At 35.2% G+C, this 25,491-nt stretch overlaps 2 protein-coding genes across 7 annotated transcripts in view; one reads left to right on the top strand and one right to left on the bottom strand.

Annotated features, from left to right (window-relative positions):
- The window catches only part of LOC127832139 (2-amino-3-ketobutyrate coenzyme A ligase, mitochondrial-like), a 217,978-nt gene extending 210,087 nt beyond the window's left edge, over positions 1 to 7,891 (bottom strand). For both annotated transcript variants that reach the window (XR_008026708.1, XM_052357402.1), the window contains exons 1-7: positions 7,784 to 7,891; positions 6,314 to 6,406; positions 4,861 to 4,988; positions 4,416 to 4,505; positions 2,974 to 3,193; positions 1,156 to 1,252; positions 552 to 638 (exon numbers count right to left, since the gene is read on the bottom strand). Coding sequence is in view for 1 of the 2 variants with exons in the window: in XM_052357402.1 (XP_052213362.1) it covers positions 552 to 638; positions 1,156 to 1,252; positions 2,974 to 3,193; positions 4,416 to 4,505; positions 4,861 to 4,988; positions 6,314 to 6,406; positions 7,784 to 7,814 (746 nt within the window). In the remaining variant the exon portion in view is untranslated. The remainder of the gene's footprint in view (positions 1 to 551; positions 639 to 1,155; positions 1,253 to 2,973; positions 3,194 to 4,415; positions 4,506 to 4,860; positions 4,989 to 6,313; positions 6,407 to 7,783) is intronic.
- A 65-nt stretch (positions 7,892 to 7,956) lies between these two features.
- LOC127831960 (condensin-2 complex subunit D3-like) overlaps positions 7,957 to 25,491 on the top strand; it is a 136,374-nt gene continuing 118,839 nt past the window's right edge. For 3 of the 5 annotated variants that reach the window (XR_008026586.1, XM_052357067.1, XM_052357058.1), the window contains exons 1-6: positions 7,957 to 8,049; positions 13,012 to 13,170; positions 17,984 to 18,069; positions 19,679 to 19,832; positions 22,626 to 22,741; positions 23,419 to 23,526. Coding sequence is in view for 4 of the 5 variants with exons in the window: in XM_052357067.1 (XP_052213027.1) it covers positions 7,986 to 8,049; positions 13,012 to 13,170; positions 17,984 to 18,069; positions 19,679 to 19,832; positions 22,626 to 22,741; positions 23,419 to 23,526 (687 nt within the window). In the remaining variant the exon portion in view is untranslated. The other 2 variants (XM_052357086.1, XM_052357075.1) reach the window with 2 other exon arrangements.

The raw sequence follows: 25,491 nt of genomic DNA, 5'->3' as shown, positions 1-25,491 counted from the left end.
ATAACAAAAAATTTAATGACCTTTTTTGCTACATGTATATTCAAGTTATAGAGGCTTAAAATCTAACCTTAAGACACTGATGAGCAGCAAACACCATCAACAGCCTGTGTTACTTTCGGTCTATTCTGTTTTATGCAGGTATTAAGACATTTTCACCTTGGTTTTGAGTGGAAAACGGCTAACAGATATACCCGGTACCGGTACATGAACTAGTGTGCCCTTATTCTGGATTGAATTAGGGAATACGAAATATTGTCATGTATCATATTAATTAATAATTAGTGAATGAATGCATAACAAATGTTTAATATTTAAAAAAAAGTACAGTGAGCACCCAATAAAATGTTTGCAAAACCTTTACAAAACACACACAAGTGAAATTTACCCCAATATAAGCATCTGAAACAAAACATCAGACCTATATTCTCTTTTCTCCTTATTTGGCACATCAATTATTTCAAAAGAAAATGTTTTATTGGAAAATATAGCAAGATTTTATTTTTCAAAAATATTACAATGCTTCCTGTAGCATAAAATTATCTGTAATTTACCTTCCTGTCTCTCCAAAAAATCCAGTAGCATGGCACTCATCAATGAAAACCATGGAATTGTATTTGTCAGCCAGTTCACAGATTTTCCTGAAAAGACATGCTTCTGAATAAAAGGTAAATTCTATGCCGGTATTTAATTATAAGCTCTTTAAGAAATATGAGGGCTAAGATAGCCCTTGAAAGCAAACCTGAGTTTTAGGCCCCATAATAATGTGCAAAGAATGTTATTGCATCTTAGCCTATGTTTGAAATTTATTGCTGACACATAGAATAATGATGGTCCTGCAACAGCCATATTTGCTCAAAAATAATTTAAAGTAATTAAGTACCCAGTCTGCCAATAAACATTTCTTAACAGTGTGAATAAGAACAGTAGGTAGAGGCCAATTTGCACTAGAAATATCACAGGATGAAAACTGATAACTTAAACTTATAAGCTCTTTAAGAAATATGAGGGCAAAGATTGTCCTTGATAGCGAACCTGAGTTTTAGGCGCCATAATCATGTGCAAAGAATGTTATTAGTACCCAGTCTGCCAATAAACATTACTTTAAGCATTTTTATACCTTATTTACATAAAGGAAATTACTAGGCCAATGCATACTTGAGGGGCGTCACTTTGCCATCCATGCTAAACACTCCATCAGTAGCAATCAGCCTGTGTCTGCACGCCTGGGCATCCTGAAGCTGCTCTTCCAACACTGTAAGATATAGTATCTTAGAGAAAGCCGTTGTGGTACGTAAAATAACAGTTGCATGCAAGTTCTAAAACAATGGCCTATATTTCTTAATTATTTGGTCACAAAAATACAAACAAACAACAAGATGTGTTTGTGAAACACAATGTCCCCCTATATGATGTTTGACCTTGAAGGATGACCTTGACCCCTATATGATGTTTGACCTTGAAGAATGACCTTGACCCTTCACCACTCAAAATGTGCTGCTCCATGAGATACACATGCATTTCAAATATAAAATTGCTAGCTTCAATATTGCAGAAGTGACATTACATGAGCAATTTTGACCCATATATTTGACCTTGAAGGATGACCTTGACCTTTCACCACTCAAAATGTGCAGCTCCATGAGATACACATGCATGCCAAATATCAAGTTGCTATCTTCAATATTGCAAAAGTATTCTTAAAATAAGCGATTTGGGCCACATATATTTGACCTCTGACCTTGAAGGATGACCTTTACCTTGACCTTTCACCACTCAAAATGTGCAGCTCCATGAGATACACATGCATGCCAAATATCAAGTTGCTATCTTCAATATTGCAAAAGTACTCATAAAATGAGCGATTTGGGCCACATATATTTGACATCTGACCTTGAAGGATGACCTTGACCTTGACCTTTCACCACTCAAAATGTGCAGCTCCATGAGATACACATGCATACCAAATATCAAGTTGCTATCTTGAATATTGAAATACTGCAAAAGTGTACATTAAATGAGCGATTTCGACCACATATATTTGACATTTGACCTTGAAGGATGACCTTGACCTTGACCTTTCACCACTCAAAATGTGCAGCTCCATGAGATACATATGCATGCCAAATATCAAGTTGCTATCTTCAATATTGCAAAAGTTATTGCAAATGTTAAAGTTGGGCAAACCAACCAACCAACCAACCAACAGACCAACAGACCAACCAACAGACAGGGCAAAAACAATATGTCCCCCACTACTATAGTGGGGGACATAAAAACCCCATAAGAATCATGATTGTATTTTGAAAGGGTATGTAGGTGACACTTGTATGTCAACAATTAGGCTAACAGTCAATGATATATTACCCTTGGTTACACTATATATATATATATATTAGCCATATTCTGAGAAAACTGGGCTTAATGCATGTGCGTAAAGTGTCGTCCCATATTAGCCTGTGCAGTTAGCACAGGCTAATCTGGGACGACACTTTCCACTTTTATGGTATTTTTAGTTTCAAGGAAGTCCCTTCTTACCGAAAATCAAGTTTAGGCGGAAAGTGTTGTCCCTGATTAGCCTGTGTGGACTAAACTGGCTAATCTGGGCCTACACTTTACTCACATGCATTAAGCCCAGTTTTCTCAGAACAAGGCTCATAAATATATATATAAAGAGAGATGAATTCAACTTGAACTAAAAATCAAGAGGTGCAGTAAATATGCATGGTAAAACAACATAAACAAAACTAAATCTAAAACAATATAACCTCGGATTTGAGCTAAGCGATCGATGATACGTTAACAGTTTTAATCATACATTTGAATCATAAATATAACTTAAGTATATTACATAGGAGTCATTGGATGACTATCAGGCAGCAGTAATCATTCCCTAAGAACACCATATGCAAATCTCTTAAAGGACCAAAATGAGAAAAGCAACACAAATCCTTTATGACTTGATCATGTACTTACTCTGCATGTTTATATGCTTGTATCTGTAGCGTTTGGCCTTACACAGGCGTATACCGTCAATGATGGATGCGTGATTGAGCTCATCTGAGATAATGGCATCCTGCTCATTCAGGAGAACCTCAAACAATCCAGTGTTGGCGTCAAAGCAGCTGATGTACAGAATACAGTCTTCCTTGCCATGAAACTTGGCTAACTTCTTCTCCAAGTCCTTATGAATGTCCTGTACATGGAAATACATCTTTAACAAGAATGAACATTCCAACTTGTGTACAACAGCCAGTCAAGTGGAGTGGCTGCTGTAGGTAGGTGGCTACTACAGTCAGTTGACCACTCTTTAGGTGGTTGTTCAGCTGCCGCATGTTTGACCCAGGGTTGGTAATGGGGCCATGCATAGTTGAGTTTGACCGTATTGTCATGAGAGAAGTTCAGTATCAATTAGAAGTGAATTGGTGTAGAAATGAAGAAATTATAGTAAAAGGCAATTTTGGATGGGCGTGGCCTATGTAGGCCGGGTGCCCCAGGGTTGGTAATGGGGCCATACATAGTTGAGATTGACCATATTGTCATAAGAGAGGTTCAGTATCAATTTGAAGTAAATCGGTGTAGAAATGAAGAAATTATAGTAAAAGGCAATTTTGGGTGGGCGTGACCTATGTGGGCGGGGCGCCCCAGGGTTGGTAATGGGGCCATGCATAGTTGAGATTGACTGTATTGTCATAAAAGAGGTTCAGTATCAATTTGAAGTGAATCGGTGTAGAGATGAAGAAATTATAGTAAAAGGCAATTTTGGGTGGGTGTGGCCTATGTGGGCGGGCGCCCCAGGGATGGTAATGGGGCCATGCAAAGTTGAGATTAACTGTATTGTCAAAAGAGAGGTTCAGTATCAATTTGAAGTGAATCGGTGTAGAAATGAAGAAATTATATTAAAAGGCAATTTTGGGTGGGCGCGGCCTATGTGGTCGGGCGCCCCAGGGTTGGTAATGGGGCCATGCATAGTTGAGATTGACCGTATTGTCATAAGAGAGGTACGGTAACAATTTGAAGACAATACGTGTAGAAATGAAGAAATATAGTAAAATAACCTAAAAAAATGAGTGAAAATCTCTGACCCGGCCCCGCCCCAACCCCCATAACTTTTGACCCAGGGGTCAGATCAAAATTCCAAATAGTGCAGAGTCGCACATATGCTCATAGCTACCATGTGTGTAAGTTCCAAGGTTCTAGTGTAGGCGAAGATAGTGGCCAGGACGGACAGAAGGACACACAGACGGCGAAGATAACCACAATATCCCCACGCTTTTCAAAAAGCGTGAGGATAAAAAGGCTAGCAGAGTGGTTGGTTCAGGCACTTCTCACATAGTGTACTCGGATTTAATGTATCTACATGAATTTTATATTCAACATGAGAGGAAATTCTTCTGTAATTGTATTGACATGAGTACCTGAGTGCCACAGATGAATCTCACAGAGCTTAGACCTGCGCCGTGGCTGTCCAATGCTTTCTTGCCAGCTTCAATCACTTCTGGATGACTCTGCAAATAGTTCACATTTGTAATGATTCAAAGATGTGAAGCATACATAATTGGCCTTCAGCATTATGTGGTCTAATATTTGTGTTGGTCAAACTCGACCAGTTTGTGTCAAGAAAGATGGGTCCAGTAAAATATTTCCAAGATTGAAGTATTATTTACAGTCAAGTAATGCAGTGACTTAGAAAGACAATATGATATTTTTTTCCACTACAGTGTTAAGAAGGAGTCTTCCAAATTGGATTGTCTAATAATTTAAAATTATATTTGCTCAGTGAATTTGAAATTCAAAACTTAATCCAAGATATTTATCAAGATTTGCTAGTCAGAAGATTCCATTCTAATTAAGAATACTCACTGAGAGGCCAAGGTAATTGTTCGCACAGAAATTCAGTATTTTGCTGCGATTGCCATGGACCATAATTGAAGGTCCTTGTTTTGACTCAATGACACGCTCATGCTTGAATGTCCCTGCATCCTCAATGGCTGAATATGGAGCAAAACAATCCTATTATGAAAAAACTTGTTGAAAACCTTACAAACTTTCAAATTGTTGTTATGTACACCAAAACTGAGTTACAAAAAAATACAGTCAAGATGAACTGATTTGGCTTGATTCTGTTATTTGTTATAACATCAATAGCAACAGGTGAATCCCTTTCATTAAGTTAAAACTGCAACCATAAAAGTGCAAGAAAGAAGGACCAGTGCTTAAAACATTTAATAACTTAGTTATAAATATCGAAAATAAATAGAGAGAGGTGTAACATGAATAAAGGTATTATCTTGTAAAATTTGCATAGCATTACCATAATTTCTCTAAGTATTCAGAGATTTTAAGTTTTCCGAAACCCTCTTTTTTATATTAAAAACAATTATTTTTCGTGACTTATATGTTTACAGACATACAGGTTTTTGTCCATAAATTAATGTCTCTTACTTTTCTGACAGTATATTTTACCACGCTATTCTAGAATGCCGGAAATAAGCCCTCCCGGACAAAAACCCTCCTGTTTGGGAGGGGTTTTGTCAGCCCCAAATGAAAATGACGGGAGGGTTTTTGTCCGGGAGGGTTTTTGTCCAGATACCGCTATTCTACCCATTTTGGACCTGGTATCCCTTATCTTGTGACACTGTGATAATGGATTTTTACAACCAGATTGCAGATGCATGCTTGAGGGCAATAGACCATTACATTTGCGTAATCTGGTAAATAACCATATATATCTGTAGAAAATGATGGGATTCACCCAACATCATTTGAAACAGTGTCTATTAGGGAAGCAGAATATTTTTTGTTTTAACTTTTTTGTTCTATATAATTTCAGCCAAGAGTTAGCAAAGCTGTGAATTTGTATTTATTTGTTTAAGCACAAAAAGAAGAGAAAATCACAAGACAATTATTGTGCATTGATTTATTGCATTTATTAACATATAATTATAATTTTCAGAAACCATTATCTTTGTCTCTAAATTTTCTGAAACCTGTAATGTTTGAATATTTTTCTTATATAAATTTTCAGACACAGAAAAAAAAAAATATTTTTAAGTTTCCAAAAACTTAGAGTAATTACGGTATGTTTTACATTGAAAGGAGTTGTTATAACTAACTTAAGTACCGAAAACTTAAAGTAATTACGGTATGTTTTACATTGAAAGGAGTTGTTATAACTAACTTAAGTACTGAAGAATGCATCTTGCTTTAAAATTATTCACATTTTACTTTAAGGCAAAGTTTACTGTAGTCTTAAACAAACTTAACAAGTTCAACAGATGCAAACAATGATGAACCAATGTAAAACTGTGCTCACATGTAAGTTCTCCTTGTAGATATGACAATGGCACTCTAGTGGTCGCCGATGACCCAGAGCAGCGGTGGACGACTGCTGGTACATGACGCCATCCTGGAAAATAGGACAAATGCTTCTTTGTTGAAAAGAGGCATAAGCATAAAAAAATTGAAACAAACAAACCATTAAAAAGGTTACTGAACAACATTGAAAATCTTGAAACAGAAAACACATTAAACAGTGAAAAAAAAACAAAATATATATGAAATCCGTTACATACAATATAAAAATGCACCTTCGTATACTTATCATCTTGGGAAAACTTTACCAGATGCTCTTGAAGAACAATTTAAAGTTTTCAGGAAGGGGACGAATGTTCACGAATCAGAAAAAAGTCATACGGCACAGTATCCTTAAGTGTAAAACCTAGGTAATAAGCAAAAGAATTACTGGGGTAGGTTGGGGTCAGGCCTGCTATTTTATGCCAAACCCTATTAAAATATGTGGCCCTTTTTCCTTTTTTATTTCCCAACTTTTTTATTCTTTTCAAAATGTTCTGGTAAATTCAGAAGCACCTTGTGTTTTTTTATTAGCTATTGGCTTTTTTATTGAATAACATTCAGTACAGTGTTACTTGATATTAACATAAACGTGTATTTGACATAGAATTTACATGGTTACACATTGAATGGTTGATTGGTTATTAAAACTTCATAGACAACAGTTTATTTACATCACTAACAATTTTAACAGTTCATCATTTGAAAAATTTTCACAAAAGAAACAGACCTTTTCAGCCCCCCCCCCTCCCCCACCTCGTTTGCAATTTTTGGCAGACTTAATCCCTTGTTTAACCTTACATAGGATACAGAGTTCAGATTTTTATGTCTAAACATCAAAATAATTTTTTTTAAGTGCCATTTCTTTCCCACCATTCCAATTTATAACTCACAACAAGCCAAATTCACTGAGTAGTCCAAATAAAAAAACATAATCTACCTATTTAAATCGACCTCATATATATCTTTCCCATTTCTGAAATTATTCTTAGACTATTCTGAACTGAAAGCATGACATAAATCTGTTACTGAACACAGGGCTTATCAGGCATCTCAAAGTAGCTGATCATGACAATAAAAAGGCACCATTATTTTGGGCAACGTAACTAGATGACAGATGTTCATGTATTTGCGTCTTACCTTAGCAATTTTGCGATTCATATGAATGGTCATTAGCAACTTAGGATGAATCAAAACTGCTTTATACAAATAGATTTTTTTTGTTACACAATTCTATTTATTTATTAACTTAAATGTACGTACATATGTTACGTTGAAACAGGCCGGTTTTATTTGTGACCCGTTTGACCTAAATATTTATATAAACAAAACTAGTAAATATTGTAATTCAACACATTGTATTTACGTGACAACTATTCTGTCTTAAACCATTTTTATAATTACAACCAATCATGCATGCACATTCGTATACCTGAGCTCAATTTGCGGAATATTGAGAACATAACAACAAAAATGCGCTGTGACACTTGTGTTCTTGTGACAACAAACACAATGAACAACCTGCCGTCTATTCGTTGATTTAAACCAATCAAAATACAACTGAACGACGAGCCCCCAAGGCGCTTGCTATTCTATACGGTTTCAAAAGCGTTTAAATTTTGCGGGAAATTAAAATGGCGGAGAATAACAAAATTATAAATGTTTTGAATGTATTTCCGTTAACTAAACTATCAGAAGGTGTCATAATTATTTTAATGCGTTGATATTTACAATTTGTAATAACTGTCATATTTTAAATAACAAATATATGATCTGAATCTGTGGAACAGAGTAATTTTTAGGCGGATTCAACTTAATTTGAACTAGTCTCATTTATAAGACGCGCAAAGAATTTAGAGATACTTTTTATATGGGCTAAATTCTTTGGAATTCTCCAAATATTACCCATATAAAAAGTAGCTTAATATTTAAGAGCGTCAAAAATTTGGACTAAATTTGAACCTGATTGTCAATTCCATATTTCTTTTAATACGCAGAATGTTTCCCATTCTTATCGATTTAATATGAAAATAGTAACAGCCTATTTTTCGGTCAAAGGCTTATTTGAAAATCATGTATTGTAATCAAAATTTGGACATAATGGTGTACAAAACATAAGTGTTTCAACATGTTCAATTACAAAATTAAGGCGTGACCCAGTGTTTTTTCCACCACTTTGGGAATGAGTCCGGTTCCCATTGGATTTGGGGAAATTTGCAGCCTTCTGACTTAAATTCGGAAATAAGTATTGTTGTGTTGCTAAAAATGTTCAAAATTGAGAATACAAGTGTTTTTCGTAATGTATTTAGTAAGGCTGACATTATGTGGATGGGAGTTGAACAAATTATTGCGATCTTAGCAACCTTCCATTGAAAAATTTTAACTCCCATGTGAGAAAAAAAAATTCCATTGAGAAAGGGACCGATTACCTGACCCGATTTTCAATGAAAAAACACTGATATTTGAGTCCTAAGACTCTGGACTTAAGATGTGTGCGTCCTACTTCTACTTCGTTAGCGTATTCCAAGTATTGTAAACTTTCTAAAGATAAATTTAGCATAAAATCCCATGCAAACAAACAAACAAATGAGAAGCAGTAACCAGGTCTTGAATTTGCTAAAGCAATTCGTCAAGAAACTTGTTTTTCATCTTCAGTGCTTTCCACAGGAATTTTTTCAGACGCCCCGGAGCTTATAGGTTTTTGTTCAAGAAAACACCCCCAGCTATAGTTATTTATAAAGACATTTTTAGCTCATCTATTTTTTGAAAAAAAAAATGAGCTATTGTCATCACCTTGGCGTTGGCGTCGGCGTCCGGTTAAGTTTTGCTTTCCACAGGAATTTTTTCAGACGCCCCGGAGCTTATAGGTTTTTGTTTTAATTGAACGTGTCAATTGACGTTCTGTGGTGCGTTATAACTCTTCAAAAGACGTCATTTGGTGCCCTATGACTCTTCAAGAAAACACCCCCAGCTATAGTTATTTATAAAGACATTTTTAGCTCATCTATTTTTTGAAAAAAAAATGAGCTATTGTCATCACCTTGGCGTCGGCGTCCGATTAAGTTTTGCGTTTAGGTCAACTTTTCTCAGAAAGTATCAATGCTATTGCATTCAAACTTGGTACACTTACTTACTATCATGAGAGGACTGGGCAGGCAAAGTAAGATACCTCTGGCGTGCATTTTGACAGAATTATATGCCCTTTTTATACTCAGAAAATTGAAAATTTTGGTGAAGTTTTGTGTTTAGGTCCATTTTATTCCTTAAGTATCAAAGCTATTGCTTTCATACTTGCAACTCTTACTAACTATCATAAGGGGACTGTGCAGGCAAAGTTATGTAACTCTGACTGGCATTTTGACAGAATTATGTGACCTTTTTATACTTAGAAAATTGAAAATTTTGTTAAGTTTTGTGTTTAGGTCCTTTTTATTCCTACAGTATCAAAGCTATTGCTTTCATACTTGCAACACTTATTAACTATCATAACGGGAATGTGCAGGCAAAGTTATGTAACTCTGACTGGCATTTGGACGGAATTATGGGCCCTTTATACTTAGAAAATTGAAAATTTGGTTAAGTTTTGTGTTTTTGGTCCACTTTACCCCTAAAGTATCATAGATATTGCTTTCATACTTGGAACACTCTCAAACTATCATAAGGGTACAGTAAAAGGACAAGTTGCATAACTCTGGTTGTCATTTTTACTGAATTGTGGCCCTTTTTTGACTTAGTAACTTTGAATATATGGTTAAATTTTGTGTTTCGATCCACTTTACTCCTAAAGTATCACGGCTATTGCTTTCAAACTTCAAATACTTTCATGCTATCATGAGGCTACTGTACCTGGCAAGTTGAATTTTACCTTGACCTTTGAATGACCTTGACCCTCAAGGTCAAATTATTAAATTTTGCTAAAATTGCCATAACTTCTTTATTTATGATTAGATTTGATTGATACTTTGACAAAACTACTCTTACCTGACATACCACAATAGACTCCACCCAAACCATCCCCCGTGCCCCCCCCTCCCCCCGAATCCCCCCCCCCAAATCCCCCCCTCCTAATTTTTTTTTTTTTTTAAGATCATCTCACAAATGAACACCACATCCTCACACTATACCCCACCCCACCCCCCCCCCAATTTTTTGTTGAAACGGTTAAAAAACACAAATATATATTTTTATTATTTTATTTTTAAAATACCGTCCAACCATCGCACCCAAGAAACCCCTTCCCCCCATTTTTTTTTTGCATTTTTTTTCCCGCATTTTTGGAAGATAATGTAATAAATGTCCACACCCCCACACTATACACCCCTCTTCACTCCACGCCTCCCTCCTTTGTGATTGAAATTGAGAGTCCCTTCACCTTTAAAAAGAAAATAGATAAGCGGTCTGCACCCGCAAGGCGGTGCTCTTGTTTAAATAATTGTTTTAAAACTTTCCCGCAAGGATAGTTAAATCACAACTCGAACGATTTCCCAATACATCCGTATCAATCCGACTATTACTGCATACTTACTACTTTTGAAATTTCTATTCAATACCCGATAATCCCATTTTTAAAAGCACTTTCTGGTAAATATTGACCATAAAAGTGCTCAATAATTTCTTTTACACCAAACGTTGCCATTTTTCTTAAGTATCAAATAAATTTCCACTGAACATGCGTAAATGGCTTGACATGGCGTGTGCTTGTTAATACAACGCTCAATACACCCCCGCTTTCTATGCACATGACGCGATGTTGTACATGCTGCATAATTTTTGCGCCCTTTTTATTGAGACAAAGGATCAACTCGAAATACATAATCACTGTTTATTTGAAGCAAGAATCTGTTAACGTAAAGTTAACATTTACATTCGGAAGTGGGATTCGGATTACAAATTTAATTTTTATGATCATTTGATACTTTAAGAAAACCTTAAACAGTTGCATGATGAATTCAACGATAAATTTTTAAAACGCTTTACGAGTCGAGTAAATGTTTCTACAGTATTATTCATGAAATGCACAACTTCCACAAGGATTACAGCCATCATCAGTCTTCTAAGTAACTGGCCAAGATTTCTGTGGCAATAGCATGTACGTCACGAGTTGTCTGCATGATTTAACTGCAGTTAGTACGTGCCTACGAGTGCTGTCGCTTATACAAAGCGTATGCTCTCATTGGCCAATATTGATTTTCAAATACAGCAACGCTTCGCCCTTAAGCGGGCTTTAGTTGGGTAAAGCCTTAGATGTAGTTGACAGAGTGTCGTGACAGAGAGTCTTGTGTCACATGACCATCCTATGTTACGTGACTCGCTTAACTGACCAGCATATCGCTGATGAAGACTAAGTGATATGGTCGAAATATTCAAGTAAGCAAATATTGCTTTGAGAAATGGAATTTATTGACTCAAATAGTTGACAGAGGATTGTCAATCGGCTTTCAAAATTTTGGGCGAGGTCATTATTGCTTCGATCTTAAGAATGACTAGTTTCAGTCCCAGCCAAAATACACTTATTGGAAAATTTCAGGCACAACGCGGACTCTGATTTCGAAATTCAAGGGCCCCAGTGAGGAACCGTTAAATGGCCTGTGGAAAGCACTGCTATTTTTAGTGATAATGATGGCACTGTCCGTCCGTCTGTCTGTCACACTTTGTGTTTAGGTTTCGAAAAATGCTCATAACTTCTATGTTGCTTTAGATGTAACATTCATATTTGGTATGCATGTGTATATGGTAAAAGCCTTTCCATACGCACACAAATTTTGCCCCCTTGACCTTGAGCTTAGGGTCTGCGTTTAGGTTTCGAAAAATGCGTTTAGGTTTCAAAAAATGCTCATAACTTATATTAAAATTGTTATCTGGGACATATGTCATCCTATGGAGACAGCTCTTGTTTAATTGAATGTCAGTACTCTTAACTGATGAAAGACAACAGGTTTAAAAGTTCAATTAGCAGCTTGTCCTCTGTAACACCAAAAATTTATTTTAATGCCAAAAAAGGCCATAAAACAGACCCAATCCCAAATCAAACAGACCCGATCCAAAGCCGTAATAATACAAAAAAATACCTTTTTTTAGAAATAAATGCATAATGATTAGTATATTTCACTTTTATTTCATAAACATCCAAGAAAGTATATAACTAAACCTAAATATGATTTGTTCCCCAAATGGCCAGGAAAAGGCCTGATGTGTCAATATTTGTTGATAAAAAAATCCCAAATTGGTCCATTTGTTGATGAATACCCAAATTTGCAATTTAATCAATTTTAAAATCTCAATTTGACTGGACTCCTTTTCCCAAAATGGCTAGAAAAAACCCTGAGTATACAATATATAACACCTGAAACAAACTGTTCTTCCAACAATTATATTTCTCCACACTAATGTGAAAACATCATAAAAACAAAGCATTTTCAAAGTATGCAAGGGTCACTATGTAAGTCATGCGTAGCATATGATTTGACATTGGAGGTCAGGTGTTCATACATGTATAAACTTTATTAACTTTGAATTAATTAAATTTTTTGTGTGAATAAATATTAAAATACTAATGTGTTTATGTCCCCACATGAATTCATTAATTGAAATAAAAATATTAATTCATAATCTCAATTTTAACCCACTTAATAACCATAGGTTTTGTGACCATTGTTTCAGAGTGGGTTAAAGGTGTTTGGGACTCTGACTTTACTGATGTCAGTGGCATAGATGAAGATGTCATACTGGAGACTGAGCCTGCCACAGTGCTTGTATACCTGGTGGAGCTCACCTCATGTCTCAACCACTGGACCAAGCATGAGGAAGGCGATGGTGAAGGTAATACTTGTTGCATTGATGATTATACGTTTTCATTAATTGGTCAGTGTATGATTTACCTTCTTTACAAGGATGATTTTGATCTTTATAAAAGTGCTTGAATTTTAAACTTGAATCTACAAGGAAGTTGATTGTAAAGGTAAAAAATTGCATTTTACATGTTCTTATAAGTGAGTAGATTTTCAGTCAGTCATAATGAGCATAAGTTGTATACAAACTTAAAATAAAAATTCTTAAAACTGCCTGAATTTCAAGCAAGTGTTGTTTTTACAATGTTATCCATGGGGCTTGGGCATTTTGGTTTGGGGAATATTGCATTGTTTTGGCCATTGTTTTGGCTCTAATTGAGGAATTTATATGGCATTGTTTTTTATTTAACAATACTATAAAATTAAGAATATTTAGAATAAAAGTGTTGATATTTTATTTGATAAGGTCCAGATCATGGAGCTGGATAGCAAGATGAACTTAATGTTTGTATTGAAAAAAAGTTTGTTTTGGAAACCTTGAATTGGGAATTTTAAATGCTCATTTTGGGGAAAAGTATATCTTTTAAGATTGGGCAGAATTTTAGCCCCATTTTGACAAAAAAACCTCTGCAAGCTTAATAAAGTTTGGTCTCCAAAGTACTATTTTGTGTGCAGATAAATGTTAAGCCAACAGAAGAACTATGAAATGGCAATAATGTTTTTGTCCGCTACCGATGAAACCGGAGGGGACTTATGGTTTGCGCTCTGTCTGTCTGTCAGTCAGTCACACTTTTCTGGATCCTGCGATAACTTTAAAAGTTCTTCATTTTTGTTTATGAAACTTAAAACATGGATAGATGGCAATATGGTGATTATACACATCATTTCATTTTGTTCCTACATCAAAAATTCTGGTTGCCATGGCAACAAATAATAAAAAAACACACTGACAATTGTGGAGTTTCACCGGTAGGGGACAATATTGCTTGGCAATCACTTGTTTAAAATAGTATGTAAGCCTAGTTAGATAAATATCAAGATTGCTCTTGTCAGCTGTGTAGGTTACAGGGTTTTTTTTGGCCCAATTTTATAGCCGAAATTCGGGTATGTTCCCAATCCCAAAAAGTATTTTTTTTTCCCAAAATGTGGCAAAAAATTCCCAATTTCCCCAAAAAAAAAAAAAAAAATAATTTTTTTTTTTTTTTTTTTTGAAAAAAGTCTTATGTGTATTTTATATCAATTTTAATTCAATTACATCTAACAAAGTATTATATGATTTTTTTCTTTTAATTTGAATGATTTTAAAGAGTTATATCAAATCTAGTATTTCCCTAATCAGTGGACTTTTCGTGTGGAAAAAAAGCTAATGAATTTATTTTCCCAATTTCATGAAAATGCCGATAAAATTCCCAATTCCAAAGCCATGGGCTATCTTCCCAAAAAGTGGAAAAAAAAACTGGGATAGACAATGAAATAGGATTACCATTAAACTTTGTGATAATGTTTATGGACATAACGTCATGGCAAAGTTCCATAACCAGCCAGATTGCCTGAAGCACTTTTAAATTATTCCCCTTGAATTATAAGAAAATTATCATCTTGACCATTATCTTTCCTCTCCCTCAATCTTATCAAATTTGATCCAGCGATTTTTTTGACCCCTTAGGAGGGCATATACACTATCGACAAGCTAACGCCAGTGAGTTGAAACAGGTAAACAAGAGATTTTCTCAGCCAGCGGTACATATCAGTTTATCACTGACTTGTATACATTCCTCTGTAATTATGGTGTTTTATTGTTGTGCTCCTCATTGCAAACCTTCAGGAGTTGATGAAAATGTTTCAATGTTATTAAATATTTTTTTATCTAAATACCAAATGTATGCATAAGAAACACATATGTAGCATACTGACGTTAAGGTTTAGAACATATATAAGCTATAAATTACAAGAAAAGATAGTATTAAGACTTATAAGAATCAATAAATGCTTAAACTAGGCTTTTAATATTTATTAAATTATGTAAATTACAAGTTTATGTAAATTACAAGAACTATTAAGTAAATTACAAGATTATGTAAATTACAAGAAGAGATAGTATTAAAACTCATAATCAATAATGCTTAAACAGGGCTTTTAACATTTATTAAATTATGTTCTTAGGATGTAGGCTTTTAATATTTATTAAATTATGTAATTTACAAGATTATTTAAATTACAAGAAAAGATAGTATTTATACTAAGAATCAATAAATGGCATTATGCTTAAACAGGGCTTTTAACTTTTATTAAATTATATTCTTAGGATTTATTAAATTATGTAAATTACAAGATTATGTAAATTACAGAAACATTTATTAAATTATGTTAATTACAAAATTATGAAAATTACAAGAAAATATAGTATTACAACTAAGAATCAATAAAATAAATGCTTAAACAGGGCTTTAAACATTTATTAAATTATATTCTTAGTATATAACTATATTCTATAAACAGGTTCTTGACCTGCAGATGGTAAATTCTTCTTGCATGTGTGATTATGTGGTGTTAAGTGATTACTTATTACCGTTGCTGATAAGCATGGACAATTGTTGAGAATACTTCTTAACCCCATCAACAGTTTTAAACCACTAGTTATGTAGTGTATTGAAGAGATGGTTCTCTCATGTTTACCTGTTTCGCTGTCGATACAGTGTATAGTGATCGCACTGTCTGTCCGTCTCTCTGTCTGTCACTTTTTATGCCCCCTTTCGAAGAAAAGGGGGCATATAGTGATCGGACTGTCCGTCAGTCCGTCTGTCCATCTTTCTGTCACAGTTTGCGTTTAGGTTTCACAAAATTCTCATCACTTCTATGTCCCTTGAGATATAACCTTCATATTTGGTATGCATGTGTATAATGGACAAGGTCTTTGCATACGCACACAATTTTTTACCCCTGTGACCTTTACCTTGAAGTTAGGGTCCATGTTTAGGTTTCGAAATCTGCGTTTAGGTTTCGAAAAATGCTCACAACTTCTATGTCCCTTGAGATAAAGCCTTCATATTTGGTATGCATGTGTATATGGACAAGGCCTTTCCATACGCACAAAAAAAATTACCCCTGTGACCTTTACCTTGAAGTTAGGATCCGCGTTTAGGTTTTGAAATCTGCGTTTAGGTTTCGAAAAATTCTCATAACTTCAATGTCCCTTGAGATATGACCTTCATATTTGGTATGCATGTTTTTATGGACAAGACCTTTCCATACGCACAAAAATTTTGACCCCTGTGACCTTGACCTTGAACTTAGGGTCCGCGTTTAGGTTTTGAAATCTGCGTTTTGGTTTCGAAAAATGCTATAACTTCTATAAAAGCGTTTATAGGGGGCATACGTCATCCTATGGTTACAGCTCTTGTTGTGTTTAGGTTTCGAATAATATTCATAAATTCTATGTCGCTTCAGATGTAGCATTCGTATTTGGTATGCATGTGTATATGAACAAGGCCTTTCCATGCGCACACAAATTTTTACCCCTTAGACCTTGACCTTGAATTAAGGGTTTGCGTTTAGGTTTTCGATAAAATGCTCATAATTTCTAAAAAGCGTTAATCGGGGGCATATGTCATCCTATGGAGACAGCTCTTGTTGTCCTTTATAAAGTAATGGAAAACGTCACTTTCACAATTTAGAAAAAACTACATATTTCCAAGTTGCTGTCCAAAAAAATTTCCAATTAAAGGTTTCTATAAAAAAAAAGCAACATTTAGTTAGTTTCCCTATGCAGGTCAATGGCTTGAACCTGAGTAAATAAAATATTGGCAACTTGATGTCATTTAGTTATCAAATTCAAAGTATTTGGGAGCAAAAGAATCAAATACATAAATTTTCCTGGATTTAGACTTCACAACGGGAATTTTTCCAATTTTGGGGGATTTTCGTGCCCAATTTTCCCAAATGGGCTGGTAATGGTACTATTCCCAATGGGGCAAAAAATATCGCTGAGATCATTGTGAAACTTTATGATGACTTGTTGGGCGATTTATCTTGGTCGATGTCTATAAGAAGCAGGGTGACATCAAGCACTGCTAAGTTATGGCCTTAAAATTATAAAATTTTGCAAAATAACCTTGTCAGCCCTTTAACTCTGGTATTTTTTATTCTGTAATAAGCAAACTTGGTATCCAGCAAGGTTTCCTGAAGCAATTCTGAATAATGTCCTTTGAATAATCCAACATTAACCAAATAAATGTCTGCTTTCTAACTCTTTATTGTATTAATCTCATTATGATCAAACTTGCTCAATGTAACCAAGACCTTTAAACTGGGGTTTTTGAGACAATTGTGACTTTGTGAATAAGTCATACAAAAGACAATTTATAATGCCATATTTGTGTGTTTTTTAGCTCGGCTGTTTTTTGTGAAAACCCGAGGTTCTAAAACCTTTAAATTGGCTCTAAAAAAGTGCTTTCACTTACAACTTTGAAACTTCATATTTAGATGCACCTTGATGAGTTTTACACGCCACACCCATTTTGGGGTCACTAGGTCAAAAGTCAAGGTCACTGTGACTTTAAAAAATGATAAAAATATGACAAGCTTTCATTTATTCAAAACTGCACTCGCAGCCAAGCGTTGGCACCCATTATGCAATGCTCTTCTTTGTTTTTCTCTCCCTTTAAAATGTTTGAATTTTGATAGTGTTTTTTTGTATTCAAGAAATGACTGTTTTCAATCACAGTTCTCCTTGCTGGTATTGATGTGTTTTTTTTTTAAACTTCTTTTATTCTGATTGCATTTGTTCAGTTAATTTTGGAAATGGGTTCCTGAAGTTTTGCCAAGATGTTTATATTTGTCTTTAGGTCTGTGGTCAGTCCTGGTTGAAAATGACATATCCCTGAAAACACTCCAAGCTTATTTGGCCTATCTGCTTATACGTGGACAGAAGGTAAGAAAACTTGCTGGTTGCAGCTCAGACAACAAATTGTATTTTTAAGACAGAGAATCTGCGTTGTGTTGTTTTAAAGCGCACTAGGTTGGCATACATTCAAATTAATAGGCTTATTGTTATTTATGATCCAAGTTTAAAGAATTTAAGATTTTAATTCCGTATATTGCTTCACCAGGCACAAAATTCTCACATTGAGCTATATGGTCATCAGACGACCTTCCTCATGAATTGTTAGAATGTAACTTGTTAGAGACCACATGTTTCATCTAATTTAGATGTAACTTGGTCAAAATAGACCGATTTTGAACCAAGGTCAAGTTCATCCACAACTAGGTCATCAGGTAAAATCTTGAACATTATTACTACTACTCTAGAGGCACATTTCTGACTAAATCATGATGTCAGATTCTTGACAATGTCTATGCTAGGTTATTATCTGGGTCATTCCATTGTCCAAAAAGAAGTAAACCAAGACTGGTCTTAAAAAAAAACTTAAAGCTTGTTCACTTTGTTTAGGCCACATTTATCACCCAAAATTTATAAAACTTGGTCAGGATATTTATATTCGTAGTTTTTTGGCTACGTTAGAATGTGGGTCACATGCTATCAATAACTCCATAGGTTTCATCATATATAATTTAAAACAAATTTGTTACCTCTCTGTGTGTTCAAAAACTAGATGATCTCAAGGTCAAATCTTAGAAATACTTTGTTAGCACTACGGGGGCCAAATGGTTGATTTTATTAAACTCAGAATGTTTATGTGAAACATATTTAGGTTTATTTTGAATCTTAGTCTGACAAGCCTAACAAATTAGGTCAACAGGTAAATCAAAGAAAAACCTTGTTACAACTCTAGAGGCTACCTTTGTGACACTAGAGGCTACCTTTTTGACACTAGAGGCTATCTTTGTGACACTAGAGGCTACCTTTGTGACACTAGAGGCTACCTTTGTGACACTAGAGGCTACCTTTGTGACACAAGAGGCTACCTTTGTGACACTAGAGGCTACCTTTGTGACACAATCTTGAAAAGTCTTGGTCATCATTTTTATCTTGCCAATATTTAGGCTGAGTTTGAATCTGGGTCAAGGGTGTCCAAAAATAAGGTCACTACTTTAAACCTTTGAATCTTTGTAAGTACTGAATATACAATTAAACATGAACGTTTGAATGTTTATCTTCACAATATCAATGCCTGGAATTTTGATCATGTGTTTCAAAAAACTAGATCATCAGCATCAGGTCAAATCTTTGAAGAATCTTGTTGACACTCTAGATGCCACATTTAAAACTTAACCTTGAAAAAATGTGTAAGAATGTTAAACTTTACATTATTTAGGTGAAGTTTGAATCTGGGTATGGTTTGGTCAACAATCAGCTCACCAAGTCAAGTCTTTGACAATTGATGGACCTTGATCATTGAACTTTTGCTTATTTATAAGTTATATTCTTGAAAGAATTCTAAATGTTTGAGCATTATATCTTATTTATGTGAATTGAAAATCCACCAATCACCATAACACCTATCACCATAGGTACGGTAACAATCATTTGTTTCATTGTATATTAAAGATGTCCCTCATTGGTGGGTTCTATTCTTCAGAAGCATGCAGATGTTGGGGCCCGAGAGGTGGGTATACAGGCTGCCAGGGCGTACGTGACCCTTGTCCAGGTCCCAGGCAGTGCTGCCTTTAAAGTCTTCCACCCTGAGCTCTTTGAGAAGTCAATTGATTTGGTGAAACAGCTGCTTATACTGGGTGAGTAACTGTCTGATAGCCTTTGCCTAGAAATGATATTTTAACAGGGAGCGAAAAATTACTACAAGACCACAAGCCCTATGCTGGTAGATTTTGAAGTGTGTTTTTTCCGATTGTCACTCTCAGGCTGACCTGTTACATGTTTTTAAAGGTCAAAGAATGTTTGTTTGTTTTACCAACCAAACCATAATTGCACCTTTCCAGCTTTATTATACCCCCATTACCATTGGTAATGGGGGCTATTAAGCACTCAATTTGTCGGTCTGTCGGACAGTTTGTCTGTCCCTAAAATTTCATCCGATCTTCACCAAACTTGGTCAGAAGTTGTATCTAGATGATGTCTAGGTCAAGTTTTAATATGGGTCATGCAGGGTCAAAAAGTAGGTCACGGGGTCACTTAATGCGTTTTAAACGGAAAGTTTGGCCGGACCATAACTATGTCATTCATACATGCCATAATTGTTCAGACCAATTCCGGGACATTGAGTTAAATTGTCCGGGACTTTTGCCGATTTTCCGGGACATGTATAAAATGTAGCGATATTTATAGACATATGCATTTTTGGTACGTTTTTTTTTTGTTTCACATCGTTAATTGCAAAAGTTCGAAAGCCTATCTGAAATACACTTGATCTATTAACGTCAAATTAAACATTACTACTTCTGTTACTAGATACAAGCCACGTGTTTTCAGTGTAAGCGTTCTAAACATAGATGGTGACGTCACTGCGTTATTGTTATTAAGACCGGTGTGTAACGCGTAGTTGTTGATACGACTTTATTCATTTATAACATTTATATAATAAAAAAATACAACAATTCAGTACCGTTAGATCGTCAACTCAAATCAATTCACAATGCATACAACCAATCACAATAAAACAAATACAACAAAACAGTACCGGTAGATCGTCAACTTAAAATCCGGACAGTCACACATTAGTTACACACTTGTTTCGCTGCTTACTTTTTTACTCAACTTCTTTGTCGGTTAAACATGGGAACATAAACTGTTTTTAATTTTTTACTCAGTGATGTTGGACTTCAGATGTGTGAACAACTATCCTTTGCCCTTACGCAGCGGGAAATAATGACGTAGTAGATTAAAGTCAATTAACAACCACATTAAACAATGCCGCCTTTTCGGTTTGTCCGCGAATGTGAGACAATCGATATGATAACAGGACCCCTGTTAATTGATCGATTTTGACACGTAGCGTAGTCTGCCTATTCGGGTAGGCATTGTCATGGAGACGCTGCAGATATACACAAATTCGAGGTGCAGTTAAGCCTAAGATAGGGTACATGTATATATGGATTTTGTAAATTCCGGGACATTTGACAGATTTCCGGGACAGCGGGACAAGTTCTTCATTTCCGGGACTGTCCCAGACAATCGGGGACGTATGGCATGTATGTGTCATTTATCATTAGATTTTAAAATGACTTTGTACATTTGTTCACCATCATGGGACGGTGTGTCATGTGAAAAAAGTATGTCAATATCTCCAAGCTCAAGGTCCCACTTTTAGTTCAAAGGTCAAAAATGGTCATTAATGAGCTTGTCTGGGCCATAACTATGTCGTTCATTGTGAGATTTTAAAATCATTTGGAACATTTGTTCACCATCATTGGACGGTGCAGGGTTTTTTTGGCCCAATTTTATAGCTGAAATTCGGCTATGTTCCCAATCCCAAAAAGTATACTTTTTTCCCAAAATGTGGCAAAAAATTCCCAATTTCCAAAAAAAAAAAAATTTTTTTTTTTTTTTAGAAGAAGTCTAATGTGTATTTTATCTCAAATTTAATTCAATTACATCTAACAAAGTATTATATGATTTTGTTCTTTTAATTTGAATGATTATAAAGAGTTATATCAAATTTAGTATTTCCCTAATCAGTGGACTTTTCGTGTGGAAAAAAGGCTAATGAATTTATTTCACAATTTCATGAAAATGCCGATAAAATTCCCAATTCCGAAGCCATGGGCAATCTTCCTAAAAAGTGGAGAAAAAAACCTGCGGTGTGTCATGCGAAAGAATTACGTCGATATCTTCAGGGTCACACTTTAAGTTCAAAGGTCAAAAATGGCCATAAATGAGCTTGTCAGGGCCATAACTATGTCATTCATTGTGAGATTTTAAAATTACTCGGTACATTTGTTCACAATCATTGAACGGTGTGTCATGCGAAAGAATTACGTTGATATCTCCAAGATCAACTCCACACTAGGAGTTCAAAGGTCAAAAATGGCCATAAATGATCTTTTCTGGGCCATAACATAATTCTTAAAAATCGCCATACATTAGCTTTTCTTGTTTTGTGAAGAAAGCATGCAAAATATTCTGTGTCAATGCAGCATGTGACAAAGCTCTAGTTAAGGATGGCCTAATTTTGATTTCTATTTTAATGTGATTGGGCTTTGAAATAGTCACTTGATAAATACATACTGGTGGGCCCTTGTTCTTATTAGAACTTTGACATTTCAAGGGTTTATTTTTTTTTTATTAAATAACTATTTAAAATGTCTTTAATTCCATGCCATTACATTTATTTATTAGTAACAAGCCTTCATTCGAAAGTAAAGGTTTTACATGAGAAGCAATTGTATTGTTATGTTGAAAATCAAGGAAGCCAATTTATGAACTTTTTTACAAAGAATTTTTTTAAAGATTGTTCGCATAAATTGTTTTTGCCTTATTATTGCTATTATGAACTGTTTGTTTTTTTTGTATTTATACAACAATTATTACATACATAAGTATTATTCTGTTGTTTCTCTCTGTGGTGTCAGGTTCAGCAGGGCCTGCCAAGAGGAAGCGTAACAGCATCACCCCAGTGAAGAGTAGTCAGAGTAAACGTAGCAAGCAGCGCAACAACAAGAGAAACAGCAATGCTTCAGATGTCATGGTGAGTAGCAAGCAGCGCAACAACAAGAGAAACAGCAATGCTTCACATGTTATGGTGAGTAGCAAGCAGCGCAACAACAAGAGAAACAGCAATGCTTCAGATGTCATGGTGAGTAGCAAGCAGCGCAACAACAAGAGAAACAGCAATGCTTCAGATGTCATGGTGAGTAGCAAGCAGCGCAACAACAAAAGAAACAGCAATGCTTCACATGTTATGGTGAGTAGCAAGCAGCGCAACAACAAGAGAAACAGCAATGCTTCACATGTTATGGTGAGTAGCAAGCAGTGCAACAACAAGAGAAACAGCAATGCTTCAGATGTCATGATGAGTCACTCAAGTTTTTGTGAGTGGGTAGTGGTTGGGTATTTGACATAAACAGTCATCACCATTTTAATGTCAGATAATACCTGTTATTTTTCATGGCATTTTTGTTTTGAAAGCCTTTTACTAGTATATAAAAAATGAGCTGAACAATTGATTAAATATATGGTGCACTTACTCAATAACTTAAAGTTCAAGTTTTAAAGCAATTATCATCAGAAATTTGTGAAAAAAGAACATGGTTTAAAAAAATACCAAAAGCAGTTAAATGCCATGTCATTTGGTAAAAGAATAATATTTCTTTTTGAAGCCTGAACACAGACAACATACTATCCTTCACTTGTTTTTGTTCTCAGGAAGAAGGAGGAGATGATGTCAATGATGCTGATGATGATGAAATGGCAGAGGATCTGGCCCCTCAAGAGATGGCACGCCTACGAAAACTGACACATTGCCTTCTGCAGGTAACATTTTCTCTTGCACAATCTAAGGTTTTTACATAGAAATTAAGCTATGCAAGGCTTAAACACAAAATCACAGTCTCCAAGGCTAAAGCACAAAATTAAAATCTAAAATGCTTAAACAAAAAATTAACAGTATCCAAGGCTTGACACAAAATTCACAGTCTCCAAGGCTTAAACACAAAGATTACTGTCTCAAATTCTTAAATACAAAAAAAAACAATTCCAAGGCTTAAACAAAATCACAGTCTCTAAGGCTTAAACACAAAAATCATAGTCTCAAAGGCTTTAATACAAAAATCACAGTTCTTAGTTTTTAGCTCACCTGATTGCTCAGGTGAGCTTTTGTGACCGGTCTTTGTCTGTCGTCCGTTAGTCCGTCTATCATGAAACTTGGTCAGAAGCTTTGTCCCAATGAAATCTCGGTCCAGTTCGAAACTGCCAGGGTCATGCCGGGTCAAAAACTAGGTCACTAGGTCAAAAAAAGAGAAAAAACTTGTAAACACTGTAGAAGTCACATTTCATGCCCAATCTTCATGTAACTTTGTCAAAATGTTTGTCTTAATGATATGTTGGTTGAGTTTTAAAGTGGTTCCGGTCCGTTGAAAAACATGGCCGCCAGTGGGCGGGGCAGTTTTCCTTATTTGGCTATAGAGAAACATTGTAAACACTCTAGAAGTCACAATTTTTGCCCAATCATCATGAAAGTTGGTCAAAACATTGGTTTTATTGATATCTCGGACGAGTTCAAAAATGGTCCAGATTGGTGAAAAAACATGGCCGCCAGTGGGCGGGGCATTTTTCTCTATATGTATTATAGTGAAAACATGTGAACACTCTAGAAGTCACCTTTTTGGGCCAATTTTCATGAAATTTGGTCAGAACATTTGTTTCCTTGATATGAGAGTTGAGTTCTAAAATGGTTCCGGTCGGTTGAATAACATGACTGCCGGGGGGGGGGGGGGGGCAGTTTTCTCATATTTATATAGTAAAAAAAAGCTTGTGAACACTCTAGAAGTCACATTTTTGCCCAATCATCGTGAAACTTGGTGAAAAGATTGGTTTTATATATATCACATAATTATTGCCATAATTATTGCCTTTAGATTGTCCAAATTTTCATAATATTATACAAAATCCTTGTAAACACTCTAGAGGTCACAATTTTGTTTCAGATTTTATGAATCTTGGTCACAATATATATTTTTGTAAGCAAAGTTTGATGTTTGGTAAGGGGGGGTCAACTCAAAATATAGGTCACCAGGTCAAATCTTACAAAAACAAAATCACTCCATATGCCAGAGTTTTGGTTCAATAATGATGAAACTTGACCAGGATGTTTGTCTGGAAAATATCTAGGTCAAGTTTGACGTTTGGTAAAGATTGAATGAACCGACTCTTCTCAGTTGAGCGAACTAGGGCCATATTGACCCTCTTGTTTAAACTAAAATAACAGTCTTCAAGACTTTAATTCACAGATCACTGTCTCCAAGGCTTATATTCAAAAAAAATTACAGTCCCCAAGGCTTAAACAAAAAAATCACAGTCTCTAAGTCTAAAACACAAAAATTAGAGTCTCTTAGTCTTAAATACAAAAATCACAGTCTCTTAAGCTTAAACACAGAAATCTTAGTGTCTAAGGCTTAAATACAGAAATCACTGTCGCTTAGGCTTAATCACAAAATGCACAGTCTCTAAGTCTTTAACACAAAATGCACAGTCTCTAAGTCTTTAACACAAAATGCACAGTCTCTAAGTCTTTAACACAAAATGCACAGTCTCTAAGTCTTTAACACAAAATGCACAGTCTCTAAGTCTTTAACACAAAAGTACAGTCTCTAAGTCTTTAACACAAAATGCACAGTCTCTAAGTCTTTAACACAAAAGTACAGTCTCTAAGTCTTTAACACAAAATGCACAGTCTCTAAGTCTTTAACACAAAATGCACAGTCTCTAAGTCTTTAACAC

Source organism: Dreissena polymorpha, chromosome 1 (genome assembly GCF_020536995.1).
Source record: "Dreissena polymorpha isolate Duluth1 chromosome 1, UMN_Dpol_1.0, whole genome shotgun sequence".
NCBI classification, from domain to species: domain Eukaryota; kingdom Metazoa; phylum Mollusca; class Bivalvia; order Myida; family Dreissenidae; genus Dreissena; species Dreissena polymorpha.
This window is presented reverse-complemented; position numbering and strand designations above follow the sequence as displayed.